General features: G+C 36.8%; 1 protein-coding gene across 1 annotated transcript; it reads left to right on the top strand.

Annotated features, from left to right (window-relative positions):
• Positions 1-585: 585 nt before the first annotated feature.
• On the top strand, positions 586-25,608 carry LOC128557133 (exosome complex component RRP45-like). Its single transcript, XM_053543942.1, has 14 exons — positions 586-745; positions 5,355-5,449; positions 5,704-5,823; positions 5,958-6,060; positions 6,576-6,673; positions 7,396-7,435; positions 8,859-8,941; positions 9,631-9,763; positions 10,816-10,904; positions 12,150-12,320; positions 13,078-13,102; positions 14,149-14,308; positions 19,560-19,620; positions 25,523-25,608. The coding sequence occupies exons 1-14, from the start codon at positions 680-682 to the stop codon at positions 25,566-25,568; spliced, it is 1,290 nt and encodes a 429-aa protein (XP_053399917.1). The 5' UTR covers positions 586-679; the 3' UTR covers positions 25,569-25,608.
• Positions 25,609-26,839: the final 1,231 nt, after the last annotated feature.

The raw sequence follows: 26,839 nt of genomic DNA, 5'->3' as shown, positions 1-26,839 counted from the left end.
TTTTTTAAATAATAGACATCCAAAAGCCATGTTCTAAGAACTAACAGTAAACGCCATATTCTAAGAACAAGCAATAAAAGCTATTAATGTTCTAAGAACCAACAGTAAAAGTCATCTTCTAAGAAGGCAGTCCAACTCAAACTGTAACCATATAGCAGCGGATGTATATATGTTTAAATTATCAATATACAGTGTACATAAATGTAACATATAGACAGCAAAGACAAAATGAACAGATAAAGAAACACACCTGGGTATTGCATCTATTGACTAGAACACACCGCACCTTTGCCTTCGAACAGTCAGTGGCAAATAACCAGTGTTAAGTTTAAACCAGTTAATGTGTGGACAGTGTACTTTTGCAACTTAAAAAATGTTTGTCTCCAACAAGTTCCAAAGTTGTATAAGGCTGTATAAGAGTAGGCTAAATTGGACCAAACAGTTTATTTTCTTTTAAGTTTCTAATATTTGTATCATTTTTTATCGTTTTTCTTCCAAATTAAACAAATTCTTTGTCTAATTTCACATTTTTACCGCTGTAGGAGCCCTTTGCTGCGAAAAATCCGAGTACGGTATGGTACGGTTTTAAGACATTCGGAAGTGTTCTGATTTTGTCCAAAAACTCGTGCATGTTTTGTTTGTTTTCCTTTTAAATAGATTTGATTTTGTGACAGCAGAAATGAGGGAGACTCCTTTGTCAAACTGTGAAAGAGAATTTATAAAGAAAGCGGTAGCTGATAAAAGGGTAAGTAATGGTATTGAAATTCAAGTTGTTTACATTAGTGAATGTATTTCGGATAGGTTTGATTTTAGGACAAAGTAAACAAATATGCCAAACTTACTCCTGTAACACGAAAGTTGAAATATTTAAAATTTGTTTCATAAAATTGTATTTCAGTTTAAATGTTTTGGTATTCAATAATCTGGATTTTAACTGTGTTAATGCTATTTAAACCAGGGCGTTCGGTTGACCCGAGGTCCCGGGTTTTGACCCGCGAAAATCGAGAAAAACTGATATTTGACCCGCATAAAATATGCCACGTGCATCAGCTTGACTTGCAGAAATTTACTTTGATGCGTCTCGAGTTCGCAAGTTCTGCCCCTTGTCAATCAAAATCCCAGTGAATTTCAATATTGTTCTCCTGCACTGCACAAGCGGAAATATGGCAGTAGGCGGAGTGTCGTATGTTAATTAGCTACTGACAGATGTCAATCACGCCACGTGCCGACTGACACGTGATCATCTCGCGGTTTGTATTTAGTACAATAATGCCCTGTCATTATCAAAAGGGTTTATTGATCAATGTGTAAAAGTTAATTGATAAACAATGCAGCCTATGATTATCGTGTTTGTACCACTTGTTAATTATTTTGTGTGCTTGATACGATTACATGAGCCGGTCGGCCGTCACGGTCTATAGCAAATTTATTATCATTGCCAAGGCTTTGTTTGGGCCAAAACAAATTAAATGCTTTAAAGAAGCAGAAGTTATACGTGGTATGATGATTTGTCCGGAATAAAATCATGCAAAGCACAAAACCCCACCCACTTTTGTGTGTGTGTGTTCGGGTTTAATGTCTTTTTCAACAATTTTTCAGTCATATAAACGACGGTGTCTACTTGTAGGAGTGAGCACAATGCCCAACTTTATAGTGCTGCCTCACTGGAATATCACGCCGTAGACACGTGGCATGATACCCCACCCAGTCACATTATACTGACACCGGGCTGACCAGTCCTAGCACTATCCTCTTAATGCTGAGTGCCAAGCGAGGAAGCTACTAGTACCATTTTTTACATCTTTGGTATGACACGGCCAGGGATCGAACCCACGACCTCCCGCACTCGAAGCGGACGCTCTACAACTAGGCTACCGAGGCGGTTCCACCCACTTTTAGGCAATGTGCAAAATAAGACAACTAAAATATGAATTGCTTAAGAAAATCTGTAATGATTAATGTTCTTGTTTTAGATAAAGTCTGTGGGAGTTGCATTAATAACAGCATAGCTTGACCCCTGAAAAGCTGATCTTGACTCTTGAAAATCTGATTTTGACCCTTGAAAATTTAGGCTGAAGAGTCAATGACCCTTGAGTTTCAGAACCTACCGAAAGCCCTGTTTTAACCACACAAAATATCTTGGTTATACTAGTACCAGAACCCAAGTAGATTCTACACAACCAATACCAGTTCCAATACAAGTTTTTGTTTTATAAACCCAAGATAAATAAGAATTTAGTATTTTATTTATTTACCAGTAATAGTCCCCTCTGTATATGAAATGAACAAAAATAATAAAGTGAGTTAAAAATACGTTAATTTAATAGCCCTTCTGAATGTTATAATTATCCATAAGTTTAAGACTCTCATAGGGGGTGTGGTCGGGGATTGAGGTGGATTTAACACACTTCGTACTGTAGAGGGGACTATAACCAGATGCAAATTTACCAGTTAATGCCAATTTACCTTCACCTGTTTGTGCTTCTATAAAACAAACATAAAACTGTTTTTAATTTTAATCCACATTTTCTTGCCTACCATGTTGGGAAAGACAAGGTTATCCAAGTAGGAGATCACCTAAATGACACATATTGACATCATAACTTGACGTCATAGTGTATAAGCAATTTTTTATTTATAATATCTTTGAAAATGGTGCAATAATATTAACAGTAGGCAAGAAAAATCATCAAACATGCCTGCCTGAGTAAGGCAGGTGTTTTCCAAACCTTCGGGACATCGTGAATAATACGTCTTGCTAACACTCAGTTTTCCATTCTGCTTTGTCCAACGGGTACTGTATGGTATTTTATCCTGTCACTTGCAGTATTTTCGACCCGATATCAGGGTGCCGTATATCTTTCTTGATATACCGTCAGTTGATCATGTGACCAGTGATATATGGTCAGTTGATCATGTGACCTTATGATCGATATTGTTGTCATAAGAAATTTTGCAACGAAACCATCATCATTGTGTTGGAAATGTCCGAACTAAGAAAATGAGTGGTCAAATAAAGAGTTTTTATTCAAAAACGAAGAAGTTATTGCGATTTTGCCGGTAATCACGTCATTATATAAGTGACGTCATTGCGAATATGACGTCATTAAAGTGGTCGTCGCCCACTTATTTTTGTAAAATAAATTGCCAAATATCGGAAAATGAAGTAATGACAAGATAAATAGAATAATAGGTTAGTGCCTAAGATGGAGAAAGTTTATCTGGCTCGGCTCCGGATGTTATCAGGTTCGCCTTCGGCTCACCCGATAACCTCCTCCACCGCGCCAGATAAACTTTCTCATCTACAGCACTAACCTATTATTCTCTATTTGATGCAAATGGTCAGACTCTGTAGAGATACGGTGGCTCAAGAAAGCATGACTCAGTATCATGGAAGATGTAACTTTTAATACCATATCCTTTGCTTTGTTTTCTGCTTTTTAGCTCACCTGTCACAAAGTGACAAGGTGAGCTTTTGTGATCGCGCGGTGTCCGTCGTCCATCCGTCCGTAAACTTTTGCTTGTGACCACTCTAGAGGTCACATTTTTCATGGGATCTTTATGAAAGTTGGTCAGAATGTTTATCTTGATGATATCTAGGTCAAGTTCGAAACTGGGTCACGTGCCTTCAAAAACTAGGTCAGTAGGTCTAAAAATAGAAAAACCTTTTGACCTCTCTAGAGGCCATATATTTCAGAAGATCTTCATGAAAATTGGTCAGAATGTTCACCTTGATGATATCTAGGTCAAGTTCGAAACTGGGTCACGTGCCTTCAAAAACTAGGTCAGTAGGTCTAAAAATAGAAAAACCTTGTGACCTCTCTAGAGGCCATATATTTCATAAGATCTTCATGAAAATTGGTCAGAACGTTTACCTTGATGATATCTAGTTCAGGTTCAAAAGTGGGTCACGTGCCATCAAAAACTAGGTCAGTAGGTCAAATAATAGAAAAACCTTGTGACCTCTCTAGAGGCCATATTTTTCATGGGATCTGTATGAAAGTTGGTCTGAATGTTCATCTTGATGATATCTAGGTCAAGTTTGAAACTGGGTCACGTGCGGTCAAGAACTAGGTCAGTAGGTCTAAAAATAGAAAAACCTTGTGACCTCTCTAGAGGCCATATATTTCATGAGATCTTCATGAAAATTGGTCAAAATGTTCACCTTGATGATATCTAGGTCAGGTTCGAAAGTGGGTCACGTGCCATCAAAAACTAGGTCAGTAGGTCAAATAATAGAAAAACCTTGTGACCTCTCTAGAGGCCATATTTTTCATGTGATCTGTATGAATGTTGGTCTGAATGTTCATCTTGATGATATCTAGGTCAAGTTTGAAAGTGGGTCACGTGCCTTCAAAAAGTAGGTCAGTAGGTCAAATAATGAAAAAACGTTGTGACATCTCTAGAGGCCATATTTTTCATGGGATCTGTATGAAAGTTGGTCTGAATGTTTATCTTGATGATATATAGGTCGAGTTTGAAACTGGGTCAACTGCGATCAAAAACTAGGTCAGTAGGTCTTAAAATAGAAAAACCTTGTGACCTCTAGAGGCCATACCCTTGAATGGATCTTCATGAAAATTGGTCAGAATGTTCACCTTGATGATATCTAGGTCAAGTTTGAAACTGGGTCACGTGCCATAAAAAACTAGGTCAGTAGGTCAAATAATAAAAAAACCTTGTGACTTCTCTAGAGGCCATACTTTTAATGGGATCTGTATGAAAGTTGGTCTGAATGTTCATCTTGATGATATCTAGGTCGAGTTTGAAAACTAGGTCAGTAGGTCTAAAATTATTAAAATCTTTTGACCTCTCTAGAGGCCATATTTTTCAATGGATCTTCATGAAAATTGATCTGAATGTTCACCTTGATGATATCTAGATCAGTTTCGAAACTGGGTCACGTGCGGTCAAAACCTAGGTCAGTAGGTATAAAAATAGAAAAACCTTGTGACCTCTCTAGAGGCCATATTTTTCATGAGATCTTCATGAAAATTAGTGAGAATGTTCACCTTGATGATATCTAGTTAAAGTTCAAAACAGGGTCACGTACCTTCGAAAACTAGGTCCATAGGTCAAATAATAGAAAAACCTTGTGACCTCTCTAGAGACCATATTTTTCAGTGGATCTTCATGAAAATTGGTCAGAATTTTTATCTTGATAATATCTAGGTCAAGTTCAAAACTGGGTCACATGAGCTCAAAAGCTAGGTCACTATGTCAAATAATAGAAAAAACGACGTCATACTCAAAACTGGGTCATGTGGGAAGAGGTGAGCGATTCAGGACCATCATGGTCCTCTTGTTCTAGTCTTTTTTTCTATCACCCAAACACTTTTGTGTTTACTCTTCAGAGAATAGATGGGCGACAAGCATATGATTACAGACATTTAAAAGTTAGCTTTGGTGTAGAAAGAGGATGTTGTCAAGTGGAAGTTGGAGAAACAAGGTAATTTTACATAAATCATAAACCTGGTTTAGATAGCTGATAAAAAAGGTCACTTGCCTGTCTTTTCAGTTAGTTCAATTTCATCTAAGGGCATCCATTTTCTCATATCTTAGATAGGCTTGCATATATGGGAGGCAACTTTAATTTTCTTGACTTGCACAATAGGTCTTTGTTACTTTGTTTGACAAAATGTTGTCATACAGTATGATTCCTTATTACAATATGGTCATTTTAAGTTTTCGACTTTCTTACAGGGTGATGTCACAAGTGTCATGTCAAGTTGTTGAACCAAAGCAAGCTCGACCCGCTGATGGCATCCTGTATATCAATGTAGAACTTTCTCCAATGGCATGTCCAAGTTTTGAACCAGGGAGGTTAGTTTTGCTGATATATTGAGTGTTTATTTTAGCAACTTTGGAATTTTATTCATGTACAACTCAATGGTATCAACCGTCGGTTGATCAAACTGTTATTTAATTATATCAGCTTTTGTTCTTTCACTTCACAGATTGTCTGATTTTGGTGTAGAGATTAACAGATTACTGGAAAGATGTCTGAAGGAATCCAGATGTATAGATACTGAATCTCTGTGTATTGTGGCTGGTGAAAAGGTATTCCTTTAATTTTTCCATTACTGGTATATTTGTGTTTATTCACCATAACGTTCAGTTCCACCCTAAATTTTAGTCACTGAGGAAAAATGTATATATTATAAGACCCTGTTGGAGAGGTCTAACTTTATTCCTGTTGGTTAATATAATTTGCAAGTGTTTAAACGGGGCCTCTGTGGCCGAGCAGGTTCAAAACTTTGCTTCGGGTGTAGAATTCTTTTGTGTGGAAGGTCACTAGTTGTAACCAGGTGCCTGCCCATGCTGGAAATAATGCTCAGACGGGCATCTGGGGTCTTCTTTCTCCATGAAGAACTGGAAAGTCATCATATGACTTATGATTGGGTCGGAGTGATTTTTAAACCCAACAAAAACAAAATAGTTTATAAAACAGGAAAAAAGAGTAGTGGTCTTTAAATCCATATGTTCTCTGTTGACAGGTGATCTTTAGTGCAGGTTGACTATATTTCATATTGATTTTGTTATAGAATAAAAAAAAGTCTTGAATTGTGTTACAGGTATGGGAAGTAAGGGTAGATGTGCATGCTTTAAACCATGATGGAAATTTGATAGATGCTTGCAGTATAGCAGCTATAGCATCGCTTGCTCACTTCAGGTTTGTCAAATAAACTTTTAAGCATATTTATCTTGTATGTAGAAGACAATAAAAGGGTCATTCTCTATCATTAATCTGCAATCAACATTTTTCTATAAAATGTCGACATTATTTTCTGAAACTAATTCAAAGAGTAAAATGGAATTTTTTTAAATTCATTTGGTGAAAAGTAGGCAGCACCATAGCATACCCACAGCCGTTAAAATAAGCATTTTTAGAAGTGACATTGTATAAGCATTTATTTTACAAACCCTATTAGTGTAGATGTTTCTAGGCCCACTTGCTTACCTTGTATAATCCAGGCCTGGCAAAGTCCACGAGTCAAATGCAACATACCGGACAGAGCTACTGTTACAATAACCCTATTTTATTATACACCTTACCTTTAACATAACCCATGGCTGATACCCTTTTTTCAAGTCTAAAGTCTTGTATTGACTGAACCCGAAGGGCAACAGTTATTTCCTTTTTAAATTCTACAATTTGAAGCTGTTATTCTCATCCAAATATTTACAGTTGTAGGTCATTTTTTTCCAGTGTTTAGGTCTTTAATTGTACTTGACATCACATTCTTATGACATCAGTATACCATGTCACTGGTGGTGCTTTTGACTTTGTCCAACAGTTAACTTTTTATCATTAATCATATGACCCTGTTAAGACCAATGGAAAGGACACTATAAATATATAATTTGAGATTTAATAATAATTTATTGTTACAGGAGACCTGATATAACAGTGTCTGGAGATGAAATTACTATTGTGAGTATACTTCTTGTTTAGAAATCAAATTTTTCATATTACTTTCCAAAAGTACTACTGAAACATCTTATCTAATTTGTACCGTGAATCTGAAGAGAAAATGTTAAAAAAACGTAGTTTAAATATTTACAGTGTAAAGACAGAGACTGTGGCTGCTGTATGTAAATTTGTTTCTGCAAAAATATGTTTCTAAATGTAGCAGTGATTGAATTTATATTCACTTTGAAGTTATTCCCATTGAAATTCAAAGCATATGTATGTCCAAACTCGGGTGTACTATAAATGATCATTGGGGGTATTTTTACATGTATAGGGAAAAGAATGTATGACGATATGTTTGGTTAGCAAGAATCCACTAAGTCATACACTGTTAGGCAATTAAGGCCGCTGACTTCCATTCACTTGCACCTCACCCCTAAGGGTGTAAAACTTTTTCATGTGAGGAAGTCACCCGGTTGGCTTATGGGAGATAATGATTCTACCAGGTACCAAGGTACATACTTGTATCTTAAAATAAGCCTTCTTTTACCATTTGAAGCTGGAAAGTTGCCATATTTATGATATTACCATTGCCTATCCTAAGTCAATATGATTTTATCCTATAAATAAATAGTAAAATGAGCTGCGCCATGAGAAAACCAACATAGTGGGTTTGCGACCAGCATGGATCCAGACCAGCCTGCGCATCAGCGCAGTCTGGTCAGGATCCATGCTGTTCGCTAACGGGTTCTCTACTTGCAATAGGCTTTGAAAGCGAACAGCATGGATCCTGACCAGACTGTGCGGATGCGCAGGCTGGTCTGGATCCATGCTGGTCGCAAAGCCAATTTGTTGGTTTTCTCATGGCACAGCTCAGATCTGTGAAAAGATTCTTTGGAAGCATAGAACACAAACAAGAAACTCCATTTGAATGAGTCTGTTCCTGAGGGGTAATGAAATATGTATCAGCCGTCATGCCCCTTAGCTCTAGTGTTTGTGGAACTCTATTATAGTGAAAATGAATCCCAAAGGATTTGAAAATATAGAAACACACTATATAGAGTGTGCCTTGCAACTGAGATACATGAAGAAATTGGCATTGTCACTGTACTGGTAGATACACTGTAGATTAGATAATATTTAATTGCCTTTTATTTTATGATTTGATATCTATAAGCCTCATTTGTGTCATAAAGAACACACATCTCACTTCTTCCAGAGTACAGAAGTTTCAACAGTCATGTTTGTTGTAAATGTATGAATCACACAAGGAATATGGTGTTACCTGTCTTGTAAAACACTTTCAGGAGGATTAACATTTAGTTGTAGATAAATTGACTTCTTGCAAATAGAAATAAAAGTATTGGTCTTTTTATGGAGGTGTTTGATTTTTGAGGTTTAACAGAGAGTTACTGCAGGTCTTTATGTCTTCTTCCATTTACAGCATCCTGCCTCAGAGAAAGATCCTGTTCCACTCAGTGTTCATCACATGCCTATCTGTGTTTCTTTTGCCTTCTTTGAACAAGGGTAAGTCACCTGGCATGGGAAGCATAATTTTCCTATCCATGGTCATGAGTCATACCACAAGGACTGGATTATACTAATTAGGATTTTAATTATACCTATTGATTTACAAATTTTGCAGACTAGCTTCAAAAAAATTTGAAAAAAAAACCGCTGTCTTTCCACTGGTCAGAATTTCAAAACTGTGCTGAAAAACAATTAATAATCCTAATTAGGTCCAAACCAGCATATTCTAGGTCATTATGATCCTTGTGATATGATTCATGACCATGTTGTACTAATTTTTCCAGAAAACTGATCCATGTGATTTTTATAAACTTTCTTTGCAATCGTGCTAAAATAAGTCGGTATTTAAATTAAAATATTAAAAATTGGGGCTTTTGTGGCTGAATGAGTTCGTTGACTTTAAATCACTTGCCCCTCACTGCTGCAGGTTCAGAACCTCACTTGGTGTGTAGAATTCTTTGTATTTTGTGAAGAGGTCATCCAGCTAGCTTGCAGAAGATCAATGGTTCTGCCCATATGCTCGTTTGTACCTGAAAAAATTGCTAGGTGGAGTACCTTCAATCTTTCTCAGCTATGAAAAGCTGAAAAGTCCCATATGATCTACAATTGTAAGTTAAAAAGGAAAGAACCCAAATTAATGTAGAAATGATGCACTACTGTTACTGTATATGTTACCTATTTTTCAGAAAATTTCTGCTTGTTGACCCGACAGACAAAGAAGAGAAAGTGATGGATGGACGTATGGTGATAGGGATGAATAAACATAGAGAAATATGTACATTACAGATTACTGGACAGATGTTGCTTTTAAAAGATCAGGTGATTTAGTTTATACTAATTTTTTTAAGGTTGATTGTTAAGCAAGTTCCAGAGCTGATATTATTCACTCTCAATACCTCATTTCTGATGGAATCTATCATCATGAGGGTATGAGAGAAGAGAATCCAGTTTCACCCCTTTTAATGCTGAGAGCCAAGCAAGTAAACCACTGGTACAGTTTTTTCTTGTCTGGTATTACGCGACTGGGGGTTCGAAACCATGACCTCCCACACTCGAAGTGGATGCTCGGCCACTAGGCTATTGAGGGGGTTGATCAGGTATTCATTACAATCTCTTTTTTGTCGAGCCCGCTTGCGGAAGTGAAGATATAGTCGTCCAAATGGCTGTTCAGTGTATGTGCTTGCTTTCGTCCGCCGGATTTAGTTGTCTGGACCATAACTTTGACATTAATGGAGCAATCTGTCAATGTTAACCTCAGTGAGACGGAGTGTCATGCACAGACCTCAGGTTCCTATCTCAAAGGTCAAGGTCACAGTTGGAGGTCAGAGGTCATGTCAGATCTTGACAGCTTGTCCGAACCATAACTTTGACATGCATGGAGCAGTCTTGTTTATATTTGGTGTGAATCTTAACCTCAGTGAGACAGAATGTCATGCACAGACCCAATTTCCTATCTCAAAGGTCAATGTCACAGTTGGAGGTCAAAGGTCATGTTAGATTTTGACAGCTTGCGTGCTCGACATGTTGCCCGTTGGCATCTAGTTAACCATAAAACATAATGTGTAGTTTGAAAATGAAGTAGAAAAAATGCTAAAAAGTTTTAAAAAAAAAATTGATGTAATACGGCAGGTATTTAAGCGAACCTTATGTAATAATAATTAAATATGGAGTTAAATATTTTGCTTTTATAACTCATTATGTGAATTTTGACATCTCTGATGTGTACTGAAATGGAGAATTAAATCTCTCACATACATGTACCTATACAAAATTTTAATATGATATAACAGACTGTGAAATATAGCATACGGTCGTAATTTTGTCATTGTGTTTCTAGTATCGTATTTATTCCAGATTTTTCCCTTTCTTAGGTTTTAAGGTGTTCCAATATAGCAGTTGTTAAAGTGACAGAAATTACAGAGCTGATACATAAAGCACTTGAAAATGACAGACAAGAAAGGTAGGTAGAAAATATACATACAGTACTTTAATTTTATTCGAGCTTAGTCATCATGAGAAGTTTGTCTCAATGCTCAAAGCTATGTTGTCAGTCAAAAATACCTTTAATTTATATTTTCCCCTAAGCCACCAAGCCAGCTCCATCCAAATGTCAGAGGAATGTTTCTTATATATTGCTATATAGAAAACATTAAATTCTTCATCTGCAAGTCTGCTTTCAAAGTAATTTGAATTTTGGAATTCAAGTTAGCAATGTAGGTGCATCATGGCCACCTTGATATAGTTGACAGCACACTGGATTTATGAAACCAAGTTCCTTGAACCAGTTAAAACTTAAGTACATTATTTAAATATAAAGTTTTGATCATTTTTCTCAGGAACTGCAACTAAATCAGTATGAATGGTGCACAACCAAGTATGATCTTTAAGCTTGACTTATCAAAGAATAAGAAGAGCTGTTTTACTTGCTGTGACATCGCCATCACCATTGTAGCAGGTTAAATTTTGTGGCAAGATTTTCAGTTTCACTGTATCCCCTCAACTACTGCCCCTAGTACTTTCAAACCTTGCATAAAGTTTGAATTTTGTATATGGCAGACATCTTGTAGTTAAGGGTCAGATACCAAAAGGTTCAAGGTTAAATGTACATGTAAAGTGTTGGTTTAAGTTTTATGGTAAACTTCTTATTTTCTCTTTTTTCTTCCTAAATAATGCCTCTATACTATTTAACATCATATGAGGATTGATCTTAGTAAAGGGCAGATATTGTTTGATTAAGTGTCACTTGCCTCAAAGGTCAAGGTCACTGGGGTCAGATTCTGGAATAGTATTGGTGAACGTTTTTTGCAAGATTCTGAATTTCTCTGTCTGTTTTGTGTAATCTTTTATACACACTCTGCAATGTCCGCACTCACGCCCCTTCCCCCATACACACACCCTTAGAAAATGTCAGTTTTACCTTTCATTCACCAACTTGCATGCTACTTCATCCTGCCCCACACCCCTGCCCCAAACTTCTACCCCCTCCGGGTCCTTATTAACCCATAACTGCTTACCCCACACCTATTCTTCAGTAAAAGGGTGCCTCTGTGGCAATGTGGTTAAGTTTGCTGACTTCAAACCAGCACATACAGGCTAGGGCACTCCACTTCAGGGACGTTAGTCATTTGTTAATAATAACATCTCTTGTTTGCATATTTTTGTGCTATTTCCTGAAAGTCCTGAACATATAGTTAACTTTTTTCAGGTCCAAAGGAGGAAAATTTGGTTTTGCCGAATCAGTATGCAAGAACAAACTGACGACCAATCAGAAAACAACAGAGCCAGTTGACATGGATACTGTAGAAGGTGAAATGGCTTCAGCATACCTACAGGGATCAGATGATAGTGATACAAACAGTGATATTACCTCGTCAGAGTATCCTTTATTTTGAACTGTTTAACCTTTAGCCTGCTGGCGACAAGTGATTCTGCCTTTGCGACCAGTGCAGACCAAGATCAGCCTGCACATCCATGCATTGGTCTGCACTGTTCGCTATTCAGTCTTTAAATTTTCAATGATCACCCCTCCAAATAATAAATGGTACTGCCCAGATTGAATGTTAGACTAGTCCATTTTAGAAATTTAGCAGGGTAAAGGTTAAATAATCTGTTTTTCCATGTTTTTTTCTAAGAATGTTTTAACAGTACAGTAAAACACTGAGAGCAAAAAGGTTCCAATGGGATTAGCAAAATGCTTGAGTAATCCAGGGTTTCAAGGTATCCAAACTTAGGAAAAATAAGGAAACCTTCCAAGACTACAGGAATTACTTGATTTAAGCCTAAGTGCTCAATTCATAGTCCCTGGAGCAAGCTGTTTTTCACTTCGTGGTTCATTTATGTTCTGATATTGAAAGAAGGTTTGTTTATACTTGATACAGTAAAAGGGGAGTAATTTTTGTGGATATTGTGTAGTGTGGTTGAGTAAAGCCATGAAGTTAAATCTAAAGGAACAGGTAATATTCCCATTATTATTTCATATTCAGAATTTGCTATCTACAAATATCCCCACAAAATAGCCATTTCTGCCAAAACCATGAAATTGCATGTCCACAGAATTAAACGAATTCACAGTAATACAATATAGCTAGGATAATGCATTAAATGAAGAAAGGTTCGTTCTTAACAGTAAGCAGAGATGATGATTCTGTTATAATAATGGTGAGTATATTATTGTTGTTTACTGAGAGCAACATTGTAATTATGATATTTATGTTCGCAGTATAGACTTTTTATTACTAATATCAATGGATGTTGAATGAAAATATAAGTAAGTTAGAGAAACCTCATGAAAATCTTGCTTTGTTGTATGCAAGACTTATAAACTTAAGTTTTACATGAAATTGGTTGCATTTAGCCTCTTGTATGTATTTTTATGCCCCCAGCATCTACTGATGCGTGAGGCATATAATGATTGTCCTGTCCTGTCCGTCTGTCCATCCGACCTCATTTTGGACTTAGGTTGCTTTATATGGGCCATCTCTTGGTTAACCAAATAGGACCGTTTCGTCTGGCATCAATACCCCTTACAAGAATGAATTGATACTAATGCAGATGTAACCTGTTACCATTCCTCATTTTCAGACATCACCTGACCTCAGTTTGACCTTGACCTTGACCTCGTTTTGGACTTAGGTGCAAAATCTATCAACAAGGATGCCACTGGGGGTATCAAGCGTTCATTGAACGCAGCTCCTTGTATATAACTGAAGAAGATCAGATAGGGTTTTCTGGATTTTAAAGCCTGCAGAGAGCTGCAAATATAGTGCTTTTTGCAATAGCAATGCATATAGTAATTACACTGTCCATCTGTCTGTCTGTCTGTCTGTCTGTCTCAACTGGCAATGAATTTTAAGAAATATTAGGCATAAGTATGAAATATGTCATGTGCAAGAGACCAGTCTGTCCCTTCAAGGTCACTTTGAAAGGTCTCTTGTTTGCTAATGTATTGTGTGCTTTAAGTATCAAAATGCAAAGTGGAACCTTGATATTTGATACCTTAGGAGAGCAACATTAATACATCGTAATATAGGGAGGAATTATGCTTTCTACCTGCCATTTACTTTGTAAATCAGCTTGTCTAAAACAACAATCACTTCAACACGTTTTGGTCTTTCTAAGTTAAGCACAATATAGAAGATTTTTGCACTGCATTAAAAAGTTGATGCTCCATTTTGTTTTGTTTTATCTGGCATTTTCTGTAACAGGAGAGTGGTGTAGGAGGTATAGGGATGACTGGTAAAAGCATAGGGATGGGAGGTAAAAGCGCCTGGGATGTGGATGATGAAATGAAGGAATTGAAAGACGAAGGAACCAAACAATCTACACAGAAATCACAGAAGAGTCATACTACCAAACATGCAGATGGTACTATATTTAGAAATTTATAGAGAAACTTATAATTGGGGTTTAAAAAGTTTAGACACAGAGGTGAAGAAAATGGAGGGCTGTTGTACTTGCCCATTTGTCTCAGTTGCCACAGTTCGTCACCATTGCTTTTAGGTTAACCTTTAGCCAGCTGGCGGCAAGTTATTTTGCCTTAGCGACTAGTGCAGACCAAGATCAGCCTGCACATCCGTGCAGGCTGATCATGGTCTGCACTGTTCGCTATTCTTTCAGTAAAGTTTCAGTGAACACCCCTTCAAATAATAAATGGTACTGCCTGAATTGAATGATTGGCCAGTCCATTTTAGAAACTTAGCAGTGTAAATGTTAAAGTCTCAATTTCAGTCCTCTTGACTACTACCCCTATTAACATCAAATCCCACACTGATAAGGACTAATCTCAGTAAGGGGAAGATATTTTATAGTTAAAAGTTCATATACCTCAAGGGGCAAGGTCACAGGGGTCAGATATTGTTATAAAGTTGGTTAAAAGTTTATGACAAGCTTCTCAATTTCACTATATCTTCTTAACTATTGCCCCTATAATCGTCAAATCTAGTATAAGGATTGGTCTTGGTAAGCGCCAGACGTCTTTGGTTAAAGGACAGGTGTCCCAAAGGTCAAAGTATTTGTAGTCAGATACTGTAATAGTAATTGTAAAAGTTTTATGAGAAGTTTTGTGAATTCACAATATCTTCTTAGCTATTGCTCCCTCACATAAGGGTTGTTCCTGATAAGAGGCAGACATTTTCTGGTAAAGGTAAGGTGTCCCAAACAACAAGTTTGCTGGGGTCAGATATTGTAATAGTGTTGGTTAAAGTGTTATGACAAGCTTCTCAATTTCACCATATCTTCTTAACTTCTGCCCCTTTAATGATTAATTATCAAACCTCACATGAGGATTGATATCTGTAAAGGGCAGACAGCATTCAGTTCAGACGGTCACTGGGATAAGATTTTGACATGCAGGCTGATCTTTGTCTGCACTGGTCACATGCCGCCAGCAGGCTAAAGACTAAAATATCTTGTATCACAATAAGACACAAAAAACAGAATGTTTTGCATTTTAATTTTCATTATGCACTTTTTGAACTTCTCATTTACTTGTACAATGTATATTTAACCTTAATGTCTAAAGCATTTTGGAATAAAAAGGTTTAAGATTGACATGAAAAATTTGCTAAAGTCAGTTGATGTGGCAACTGACATGTGCATTTATTCTTCAGTTGATATTTTGAACACCTTGATGGCTTGGCTTGTTGTCATGCCAACAAAGAGTTTGTTGTTTGTCTTACAATATGCTAGACTTGCTGGTTTCAAGATGCCATGACCAATTTGCAGTAGTATGTCCATTTTTTGTTTTTCGGTTGATAACACATGGATATTGTCAGACTTGTGTCCACAGACATACGGTGTTCCAGAACCATCCACTGATATTTGTGTTGGCCGGAGCAGTGATGATGGTTTGTAGATAGATTTAACCTTGCCATCAATGGTCATACACGTAATGGTGTGTTCTTCACTGTCAGACACATATATGATTGTGTTTTCAGTGTCAAGAGCAATATACATGGGAGAGGTGAACAGTGGTTTGTTTGTGCAGTCTTTGTCGAAAGTTTTCAGAACATATCCATGCATGTCCATTATCTGGACTTTTGCTGGGTTTATATAAGAAATTATAAGATTTCCTTCGCTGATTGCTATCCCACAGCAACCTTTCCCGACTTTTATCTCTTCACTGATTTCTTCTGACTTTGATAAAGGGTTTAGGGAGCTTAGACGCCTGTGTTTTAGTTTGGAAAGGTTTATAATTTTGACCTGCCCTTGATCTGGGAAAGTTATGGCTACTTTGTTTTCATCAGTTTTAGTCATATCCCAGGGCCCGGATGACATCTTATGAAGAGTAAAAGAATTCATTTTGTCTTGAAGATTCCGAAAATGTAAAATTGCATTGTTGTCGTAATCACCAACCACAAGCTGATTCTCTGATGGTATGCATAAACTTGTACAGGAAATTGTCTTATTGTCCCTCCGAGTTGGTGTTATTTTATATTCAAAAGTTGCAGTTTTTTTCTGGCCAGATTTTGGAATTTCAATGCAGCAGAAGTATTCATTCTCTAATTCAGAACTTCCATCTGTAAGAACTGCTTTTTTTGTCTGAATAGAGTATCTGTTAATTTCACTGTCTTTATTTATTTCTTTAAGGTCTTCTTTGATCTGACACAGAATTTTCTCATTCTTCTTCATGGCAATAAACAGTTTAGGTCTTTGACCAATTTCCATTTTCTGTTCTATATCAGTTCTTAATATTTCCAAGTCTGTTGACAAGTTTTTTTGCTTCTGTACACATTTTTGTAGTCTTTCTGCATCACGATTTTTAGTGTCTGTGACTTTCATTAAAGTTTCAATGGTTAGATTTTCTAGATTCTGTTCTACCTTTCGTTTCTGTTCATGGAGCTTTCTAATATCATATGCTCTCTGTTTCATCAGGTCATGTAGAATCTTCTCCTTTTTCTCTTCAAAATGTTTAATTATTGCATGCTCGCGTTCTTTGAAGGTTTTTTTCATGTCTTCCTTGTATTTGTTTATGGAAGAGGTTGCTGCTTCTTCTAGCTGTTTGATATCATTCATGTTTTTATCCAACTTCTGCATTGCCTGTTTCAGTTCTTCAGACACTTTATCAATGTCTTTGTTAAGTTGTTCCAGCTCTGGACCTTTTTCAATATTTTCCACAAATTTCGGAAGGTGTTGGATTTTCACACAACTTTTATGGTGATTTATCTTGCAAATTTTACAAGCCAGTTCATCACAGTCTGAACAGAAAAATTTTACGAGTGTGTCTGTATGTATTGAACATTTATCGAAACAAAAGTCTTGTGGCATGCTTTCTTTGTCAAGATGAGTGTGTTTAAAGTAAGTCCTTTTATCATACACAAGACATGTAGAGCAAAGATATTCAGTGCAATTTACACAAAATCCACTTGCAGAAACTTCTTTATTGTCATGTAATTTACATTGTTCACAAAACATATCAGTAACTTCATCTGAAGTGTCTGTGATTGAAACACTGAAATCCTGTGGATTAAGAGAAGCCATTTTCTCAAAACAAAAAGTTTATTACATTTATTCACTGTTGTACAGATGATAATGTTCTCTTCATATATCATACAAATGTTCAAATTTATCAGTTTTGACACAGATTGTCTTCAGATAAAAGTTTACACTTTTCAGGACAGTGTTAGGAGGGAAGATGTTGATAAAGTTACTGAGTTCAAAGTACAGTCTAACTTGCATAAAGTGTAACTCTGCTTAGAACAGTCTGAGCATTGGAATTCCCTCTAGAATCATAGAACGCAACCAAGCAGAACAAACAAACTTGGTCAGAATGTTTGTTGATTTATACTGGTACAAGTCAAGTCTGAAACTGGAGTATCTGGGGCAGAAACTAAGACAAACCTTAATTCTGATATCTTGACACAAACAGTCACCATAACGAGACATTAGTCGCTTGCAAAACTCACACTTCTACCTTAAAGGTCAAGAATTATAGAATTCTTCATTTTCAGATCAAAACTGAAACAGTTTAAAACAAGTTACAATAGATGACTTAATTGACATCACCTTGAACTTTATTTAGACTTGTGTACTTGAATTTGCTCATGGTGACCTTCACCTTGTCATTAAGAGAAATGGTACTCAGGTGAGCAAGTTAGTGTCTGTATGGCCTTCTCATTTCTATAGAAGTTAGTGCATGCTTAAAATTTTCAGTAGCTTTTTTTATAGATTTTAGGGGATATACAGTAAAAGAAACATGTACTGTATTAGAAAAAAAAAATCTTATGTACATACATAGTGAAATATAAATCGATGCTGCTGCCTCAGTCACATATAAAATCTGGATATGGTAGTTACCAATACTTCCATTTAGTCCCTAAGGTGACAGCTATAAACAGATTGGACTGTTATGTCAAATTTTTGAGAGGTAAAGATTAGATAAAATGTGTGTAACATGTACTTAGTTATCTGAAATGTGGACAAGTACAAATTTCTGATGAATAAGCCAATTAAATGTAGGTGCAGTACATTTGGTAAATTGTATGTCAATTATTGTTGCTTTAAGTGGCATTATACACGTAACCTGAAATTGACTACCTACTTACAAACAGTAGGATGGACCCAACTTGCCCCTATCCCTAACTTTGTATTTACACCAGCAGCAGTGGAAATTTACTTTTTATGCCAAAAATTTGGTGAATGATCAATAACATGATGGGATAAGTTAATAAAACATGTGTGAATGTATACAGTGCATGTATGTTCTGAATTATTATTGTATAATCATTAATAATGAAATGTCATTTGTGGGTGAAATACTAAAGTGGTCATATTCAAAGGCTTTTGTCAAAACAGCATTAGTCAAAAATCATATGTGGAATTTTTTATTAAGTTTTTGCTTTATTTTTATGTTACAAATTTATATTTACATTTACAATGTTTACCTTTAGATTAAAATTTTAACAGTTTTTGGGTGTTTTTGATGGGCCTGAATGTCAGTAGTATATGTCAGATACATGTACTAAAATAACTATGACCTGCTTATCAAAACTTTTTGAACCCTGCTCATATCTGATAATATGTATATGTTTATAGCTCTTTGATTTAGTCGATTGAAGTCCAAGGTAAAGTTGATGATGTTGTTTGGCCTTGTACGTATGTTATATTTAAAACAATATGCGGCATGATCTTAATGTACATTTTATCTGAAAAATAAGGAAATGGTGTACTGTGAAATGATTAATATTAGTGGGGGACTAATTAGAACTGATTTCATGGTTGAGTCAATCTGTGAAATAAAATCCTGACAAACAAGCAAAATTCCCATTCATTTTATGTTCAAAGTTTAAAATTCACAAATTCATACCCCTATGAAACAGCTGTTTGGACTAAAACAACAAAATTTTGTCCCCACAAAATCATATGATTTTGCATTATTATTGTTTCAGTCTAGCCAAGCTAGCACTAAATAAGGAGACTTATTGACTGCACATATAGCAGTGACGAGTTCAATCTCCAGTTTGTGCAAAAATACTGGTAGTATACTCACTGCATATGAAATTATTTTCAGTCATGTGCTTAGAAGAGATAGATTCAGGAAACATATTTGAGTTTATTAACAAGATAGGTAATGATGTTGCTATAAAAACTGTTGAACCATATCATTTTCCTATTACAGGTGGTGACCTTGGAGATTCCAGCGAGGAAGAGACTACAGAGGTTCTTGGACAAACAGCACAGTAGGCACACACTTTCTCTTTTATCTGTTTACAGAGTTCCCACTCTTAATTTTATCTTGATAAGAGGAAATCCACAAACTCACGTCCCACTGAAGTCGCTGTTTTTGGCAAAAACCACAAAATTAAATGATTTCACTGAAATTTAGATTCTGGAGAAAGTCCATCTTGTACTCTTTAAAATGCCGTAGTTTTTACCCTTTTTTACTCACCTGTCACAAAGTGACAAGGTGAGCTTTTGTGATCGCGCAGCGTCCGTCGTCCGTCCGTCCGTGCGTGCGTAAACTTTTTGCTTGTGACCACTCTAGAGGTCACATTTTTCATGGGATCTTTATGAAAGTTGGTCAGAATGTTCACCTTGATGATATCTAGGTCAAGTTCGAAACTGGGTCATGTGCGGTCAAAAACTAGGTCAGTAGGTCTAAAAATAGAAAAACCTTGTGACCTCTCTAGAGGCCATATTTTTCAATGGATCTTCATGAAAATTGGTCAGAATGTTCATCTTGATGATATCTAGATCAAGTTCGAAACTGGGTCAACTGCAATCAAAAACTAGGTCAGAAGGTCAAGTAATAGAAAATCCTTGTGACCTCTCTAGAGGTCATATTTTTCATGGGATCTGCATGAAAATTAGTCAGAATGTTTATTTTGATGATATCTAGGTCAAGTTCGAAACTGGGTCAGTAGGTCAAATAATAGGAAAACCTTGTGACCGCTGTAGAGGCCGTATTTTACATGGGATCTGCATGAAAATTGGTCAGAATGTTCATCTTCATGATATCTAGGTCAAGTTTGAAACTGGGTCGACTGCGGTCAAATCTAGGTCAGTAGGTCAAATAATAGAAAATCCTTGTTACCTCTCTAGAGGTCATATTTTTCATGGGATCTTTATGAAAATTGGTCAGAATGTTCATCTTGATGATATCTAGGTCAGGTTCGAAACTGGGTCACGTCCGGTCCAAAATTAGGTCACTAGGTCAAATAATAGAAAAACCTTGTGACCTCTGTAGAGGCCATATATTTCATGGGATCTGCATGAAAATTGGTCGGAATGTTCATCTTGATGATATATAGGTCAAGTTCGAAACTGGGTCAACTGCGTCCCAAAACTAGGTCAGTAGGTCTAAAAATAGAAAATCGTTGTGACCTCCCTAGAGGCCATATTTTTCAATGGATCTTCATGAAAATTGGTGAGAATGTTCATCTTGATGATATCTAGGTCTATTTTGAAACTGGGTCACGTGCGGTCAAAAGCTAGGTCAGTAGGTCAAATAATAGAAAAACCTTGTGACCTCTCTAGAGGTCATATTTTTCATGGGATCTGCATGAAAATTGGTCAGAATGTTCATCTTGATGATGTCTAAGTCAGGTTCGAAACTGGGTAACGTGCAATCAAAAACTAGGTCAGTAGGTCAGATAATAGAAAAACATTGTGACCTCTGTAGAGGCCAGATTTTTCATGGGATCTGCATGAAAATTGGTCAGAATGTTCATCTTGATAATATCTAGGTCAAGATTGAAACTGGGTTACATGTGATCAAAAACTAGGTCAGTAGGTCAAATAATAGAAAATCTTGTGACCTCTCTAGAGGCCATATTTTTCATGGGATCTTTATGAAAGTTGGTCAGAATGTTCACCTTGATGATATCTAGGTAAAGTTCGAAACTGGGTCATGTGCGGTCAAAAACTAGGTCAGTAGGTCTAAAAATAGAAAAACCTTGTGACCTCTCTAGAGGCCATATTTTTCAATGGATCTTCATGAAAATTGGTCAGAATGTTCATCTTGATGATATCTAGATCAGGTTCGAAACTGGGTCAACTGCATCAAAAACTAGGTCAGTAGGTCAAATAATAGAAAATCCTTGTGACCTTTCTAGAGGTCATATTTTTCATGGGATCTGCATGAAAATTAGTCAGAATGTTTATTTTGATGATATCTAGGTCAAGTTCGAAACTGGGTCACGTCCGGTCCAAAACTAGGTCAGTAGGTCAAATAATAGAAAAACCTTGTGACCTCTGTAGAGGCCGTATTTTACATGGGATCTGCATGAAAATTGGTCAGAATGTTCATCTTCATGATATCTAGGTCAAATTTGAAACTGGGTCGACTGCAGTCAAAAACTAGGTCAGTAGATCAAATAATAGAAAATCCTTGTTACCTCTCTAGAGGTCATATTTTTCATGGGATCTGCATGAAAATTGGTCAGAATGTTCATCTTGATGATATCTAGGTCAGGTTCGAAACTGGGTCACGTCCGGTCCAAAACTAGGTCACTAGGTCAAATAATAGAAAAACCTTGTGACCTCTGTAGAGGCCATATATTTCATGGGATCTGCATGAAAATTGGTCAGAATGTTCATCTTGATGATATATAGGTCAAGTTCGAAACTGGGTTAACTGCATCCCAAAACTAGGTCAGTAGGTCTAAAAATAGAAAATCGTTGTGACCTCCCTAGAGGCCATATTTTTCAAGGATCTTCATGAAAATTGGTGAGAATGTACACCTTGATGATATCTAGGCCTGTTTTGAAACTGGGTCACATGCGGTCAAAAACTAGGTCAGTAGGTCAAATAATAGAAAAACCTTGTGACCTCTCTAGAGGTCATATTTTTCATGGGATCTGCATGAAAATCGGTCAGAATGTTCATCTTGATGATATCTAAGTCAAGTTCGAAAGTGGGTTACGTGCAGTCAAAAACTAGGTCAGTAGGTCAGATAATAGAAAAACCTTGTGACCTCTGTAGAGGCCAGATTTTTCATGGGATCTGCATGAAAATTGGTCAGAATGTTCATCTTGATAATATCTAGGTCAAGATTGAAACTGGGTTACATGTGGTCAAAAACTAGGTCAGTAGGTCAAGTAATAGAAAAAACTTGTGACCTCTCTAGAGGCCATATTTTTCATGGGATCTTTATGAAAGTTGGTCTGAATGTTCATCTTGATGATATCTAGATCAGTTTTGAAACTGGGTTAACTGCGGTTAAAAACTAGGTCACTAGGTCTAAACATAGAAAAACCTTGTGACCTCTATAGAGGCCATATTTTTCAATGGATCTTCATGAAAATTGGTGAGAATGTTCACCTTGATGATATCTAGGTCATATACAAAACTGGGTCACATGCCTTCAAAAACTAGGTCAGTAGGTCAAATAATAGAAAAACCTTGTGACCTCTCTAAAGGCCATATTTTTCATGGGATCTGTATGAAAAGTGGTCTGTTCATCTTGATGATATCTAGGTCAAGTTCGAAACTGGGTCACATGCGGTCAAAAACTAGGTCAGTAGGTCTAAAAATAGAAAAACCTTGTGACCTCTCTAGAGGCCATATATTTCACAAGATCTTCATGAAAATTGGTCAGAACGTTCACCTTGATGATATCTAGGTCATTTTCGAAACTGGGTCACGTGCCGTCAAAAACTAGGTCAGTAGGTCAGATAAAAGAAAAACCTTGTGACCTCTCTAAAGGCCATATTTTTCATGGGATCTGTATGAAAGTTGGTCTGTTCATCTTGATGATATCTAGGTCAAGTTCGAAACTGGGTCACGTGCAGTCAAAAACTAGGTCAGTAGGTCTAAAAATAGAAAAACCTTGTGACCTCTCTAGAGGCCATATATTTCATGAGATCTTCCTGAAAATTGGTCAGAATGTTCACCTTGATGATATCTAGGTCAGTTTCTAAAGTGGGTCACGTGCCATCAAAAACTAGGTCAGTAGGTCAAATAATAGAAAAACCTTGTGACCTCTCTTAAGGCCATATTTTTCATGGGATCTGTATGAAAGTTGGTCTGAATGTTCATCTTGATGAAATCTAGGTCAAGTTCGAAACAAGTTCATGTGCGGTCAAAAACTAGGTCAGTAGGTCTAAAAATAGAAAAACCTTGTGACCTCTCTAGAGGCCATACTTGTGAATGGATCTCCATAAAAATTGGTCAGAATGTTCATCTTGATGATATCTAGGTCAAGTTTGAAAGTGGGTCACGTGCCGTCAAAAACTAGGTCAGTAGGTCTAAAAATAGAAAAACCTTGTGACCTCTCTAGAGGCCACATATTTCACAAGATCTTCATGAAAATTGGTCAGAATGTTCACCTTGATGATATCTAATTCAAATTCGAAACTGGGTCACGTGCTATCAAAAACTAGGTCAGTAGGTCTAAAAATAGAAAAACCTTGTGACCTCTCTAGAGGCCATATATTTCACAAGATCTTCATGAAAATTGGTCAGAACGTTCACCTTGATGATATCTAGGTCATTTTCGAAACTGGGTCACATGCCGTCAAAAACTAGGTCAGTAGGTCAAATAATAGAAAAACCTTGTGACCTCTCTAAAGGCCATATTTTTCATGGGATCTGTATGAAAATTGGTCTGTTCATCTTGATGATATCTAGGTCAAGTTCGAAACTGGGTCATTTGGGGTCAAAAACTAGGTGAGTAGGTTTAAAAATAGAAAAACCTTGTGACCTCTCTAGAGGCCATATCTTTCATGAGATCTTCCTGAAAATTGGTCAGAATGTTCACCTTGATGATGTCTAGGTCAGTTTCGAAAGTGGGTCACGTGCCCTCAAAAACTAGGTCAGTAGGTAAAATAATAGAAAAACCTTGTGACCTCTCTTAAGGCCATATTTTTCATGGGATCTGTATGAAAATTGGTCTGAATGTTCATCTTGATGAAATCTAGGTCAAGTTCGAAACAAGGTCATGTGCGGTCAAAAACTAGGTCAGTAGGTCTAAAAATAGAAAAACCTTGTGACCTCTCTAGAGGCCATACTTGTGAATGGATCTCCATAAAAATTGGTCAGAATGTTCATCTTGATGATATCTAGATCAATTTTGAAAGTGGGTCACGTGCCATCAAAAAGTAGGTCAGTAGGTCAAATAATGAAAAAACGTTGTGACCTCTCTAGAGGCCATATTTTTCATGGGATCTGTATGAAAGTTGGTCTGAATGTTTATCTTGATGATATATATTTCAAGTTTGAAACTGGGTCAACTGCTGTCAAAAACTAGGTCAGTAGGTCTTGAAATAGAAAAACCTTGTGACCTCTCTAGAGGCCATACCCTTGAATGGATCTTCATGGAAATTGGTCAGAATGTTCACCTTGATGATATCTAGGTCAAGTCTGAAACTGGGTCATGTGCCTTAAAAAACTAGGTCAGTAGGTCAAATAATAAAAAAACCTTGTGACCTCTCTAGAGGCCATACTTTTCTTGGGATCTGTATGAAAGTTGGTCTGAATGTTCATCTTGATGATATCTAGGTCAGGTTTGAAACTGGGTCAACTGCGGTCAAAAACTAGGTCTAAAATTATTAAAATGTTTTGACCTCTCTAGAGGCCATATTTTTCAATGGATCTTCATGAAAATTGATCTGAATGTTCACCTTGATGATATCTAAGTCAGTTTCGAAACTGGGTCACATGCGATCAAAAACTAGGCCAGTAGTTATAAAAATAGAAAAACCTTGTGACCTCTCTAGAGGCTATATTTTTCATGAGATCTTCATGCAAATTAGTGAGAATGTTCACCTTGATGATATCTAGGTAAAGTTCAAAACAGGGTCACGTACCTTCGAAAACTAGGTCAATAGGTCAAATAATAGAAAAACCTTGTGACCTCTCTAGAGACCATATTTTTCAATGGATCTTCATGAAAATTGGTCAGAATTTTTATCTTGATAATATCTAGGTCATGTTCAAAACTGGGTCACATGAGCTCAAAAACTAGGTCACTATGTCAAATAATATAAAAAAACGACGTCATACTCAAAACTGGGTCATGTGGGAAGAGGTGAGCGATTCAGGACCATCATGGTCCTCTTGTTTCACTTACCATACTGCTCGTTGTCCACATTTGGGTTGCTACATATGTAATTAAGAAAAAGCTTCTTTATATATTGCAGGAAACAGACAACAGGAGCACATAAAACAAAGAAGAGAAAATCTTGACTTGTTTTGTAATTTGAAAAAAAATAAAAATAAATGCACACCAGTTTTCTTACTGCTTTATTAATATTGTACAGGAGGAAGTCATTCAGTTTCAGGACTGTTGATTTTCAAACTAAAACTGTCAATCATATGCTAAAGAACCTTAGCATGTAAGCTTAGGCATAAAAAGAATTGTTTGTTTCCAGTATCCCGACCTACCCTAAATTTTTGGGCCGACCCTAAATGTTTTTATGGCCTTGGAGAATATTTTTTTCAATACTGCACTTTTTACGCTTTAAACATGGCAGTGATGTTAGAAATCAACTTACTGATGCTCTAAAGGCATTACCCCATTATTTGCATTCATTTTTTGACACAAAAATAATTTCCGAAAAGTCTCCCTTAATAAAAAAAATTCCAAAAAATAAAAAAAATTCTGACCTATCTACCCTAATTTTTTTGAGCATGTTACCGAAGACAATTTTTATGCCCCCGAAGGGAGGCATAGTTTTTGAACCGTCTGTCGGTCTGTCCGCAATTTTTGTGTCCGGTCCATATCTTTGTCATCGATGGATGGATTTTCAAATAACTTGGCTTGAATGTGTACCACAGTAAGACGACGTGTCACGCGCAAGACCCAGGTCCGTAGCTCAAAGGTCAAGGTCACATTTATATGTTAAAGGATACTGCATTGATGGGCGTGTCCGGTCCATTTCTTTGTCGTCCATGGATGGATTTTCAAATAACTTGGCATTAATGTGTGCCACAGTAAGACGACATGTCGCGTGCAAGACCCAGGTCCGTAGCTCAAAGGTCAAGGTCACACTTGGACGTTAAAGGATACTGCATTGATGGGCGTGTCGGGTCCATATCTTTGTCATCCATGGATGGATTTTCAAATAACTTGGCATGAATGTGTACCACAGTAAGATGACGTGTCGCGCGCAAGACCCAGGTCTGTAGCTCAAAGGTCAAGGTCACACTTAGACGTTAAAGGTCATTTTTCATGATAGTGCATTGATGGGCGTGTCCGGTCCATATCTTTGTCATTCATGCATGGATTTTAAAATAACTACGCATGAATGTGCAGCACAGTAAGACGACATGTCGCGCGCAAGACCCAGCTCCGTAGGTCAAAGGTCCTTAACTCTTAACATCGGCCGTAACTATTCATTCGAAGTGCCATCGGGGGCACGTGTCATCCTATGGAGACAGCTCGTTTTTTTTAGGCCTTAACATTATCTGAGTACCTGTCGTACCTAATCTCTAGATTTTTGTGTTGAAATAGATTG

The sequence above is a fragment of the Mercenaria mercenaria genome, chromosome 5, assembly GCF_021730395.1.
Source record: "Mercenaria mercenaria strain notata chromosome 5, MADL_Memer_1, whole genome shotgun sequence".
Classification (NCBI taxonomy): Eukaryota; Metazoa; Mollusca; class Bivalvia; order Venerida; family Veneridae; genus Mercenaria; species Mercenaria mercenaria.
Note: the sequence above shows the minus strand (reverse complement) of the source record. Positions and strands in the feature narration are given on the sequence as shown.

What these genes read in the sequence shown, in the direction of transcription:
- LOC128557133 (XM_053543942.1), top strand. Translation starts at nt 680, where the DNA reads ATGAGGGAGACTCCTTTGTCAAACTGTGAAAGAGAATTTATAAAGAAA. An exon ending in AAGCGGTAGCTGATAAAAGG is followed by an intron (nt 746 to 5,354) that starts GTAAGTAATGGT and finishes TTTACTCTTCAG; the next exon opens with AGAATAGATGGGCGACAAGC. An exon ending in AGTGATATTACCTCGTCAGA is followed by an intron (nt 12,321 to 13,077) that starts GTATCCTTTATT and finishes AACAGTAAGCAG; the next exon opens with AGATGATGATTCTGTTATAA.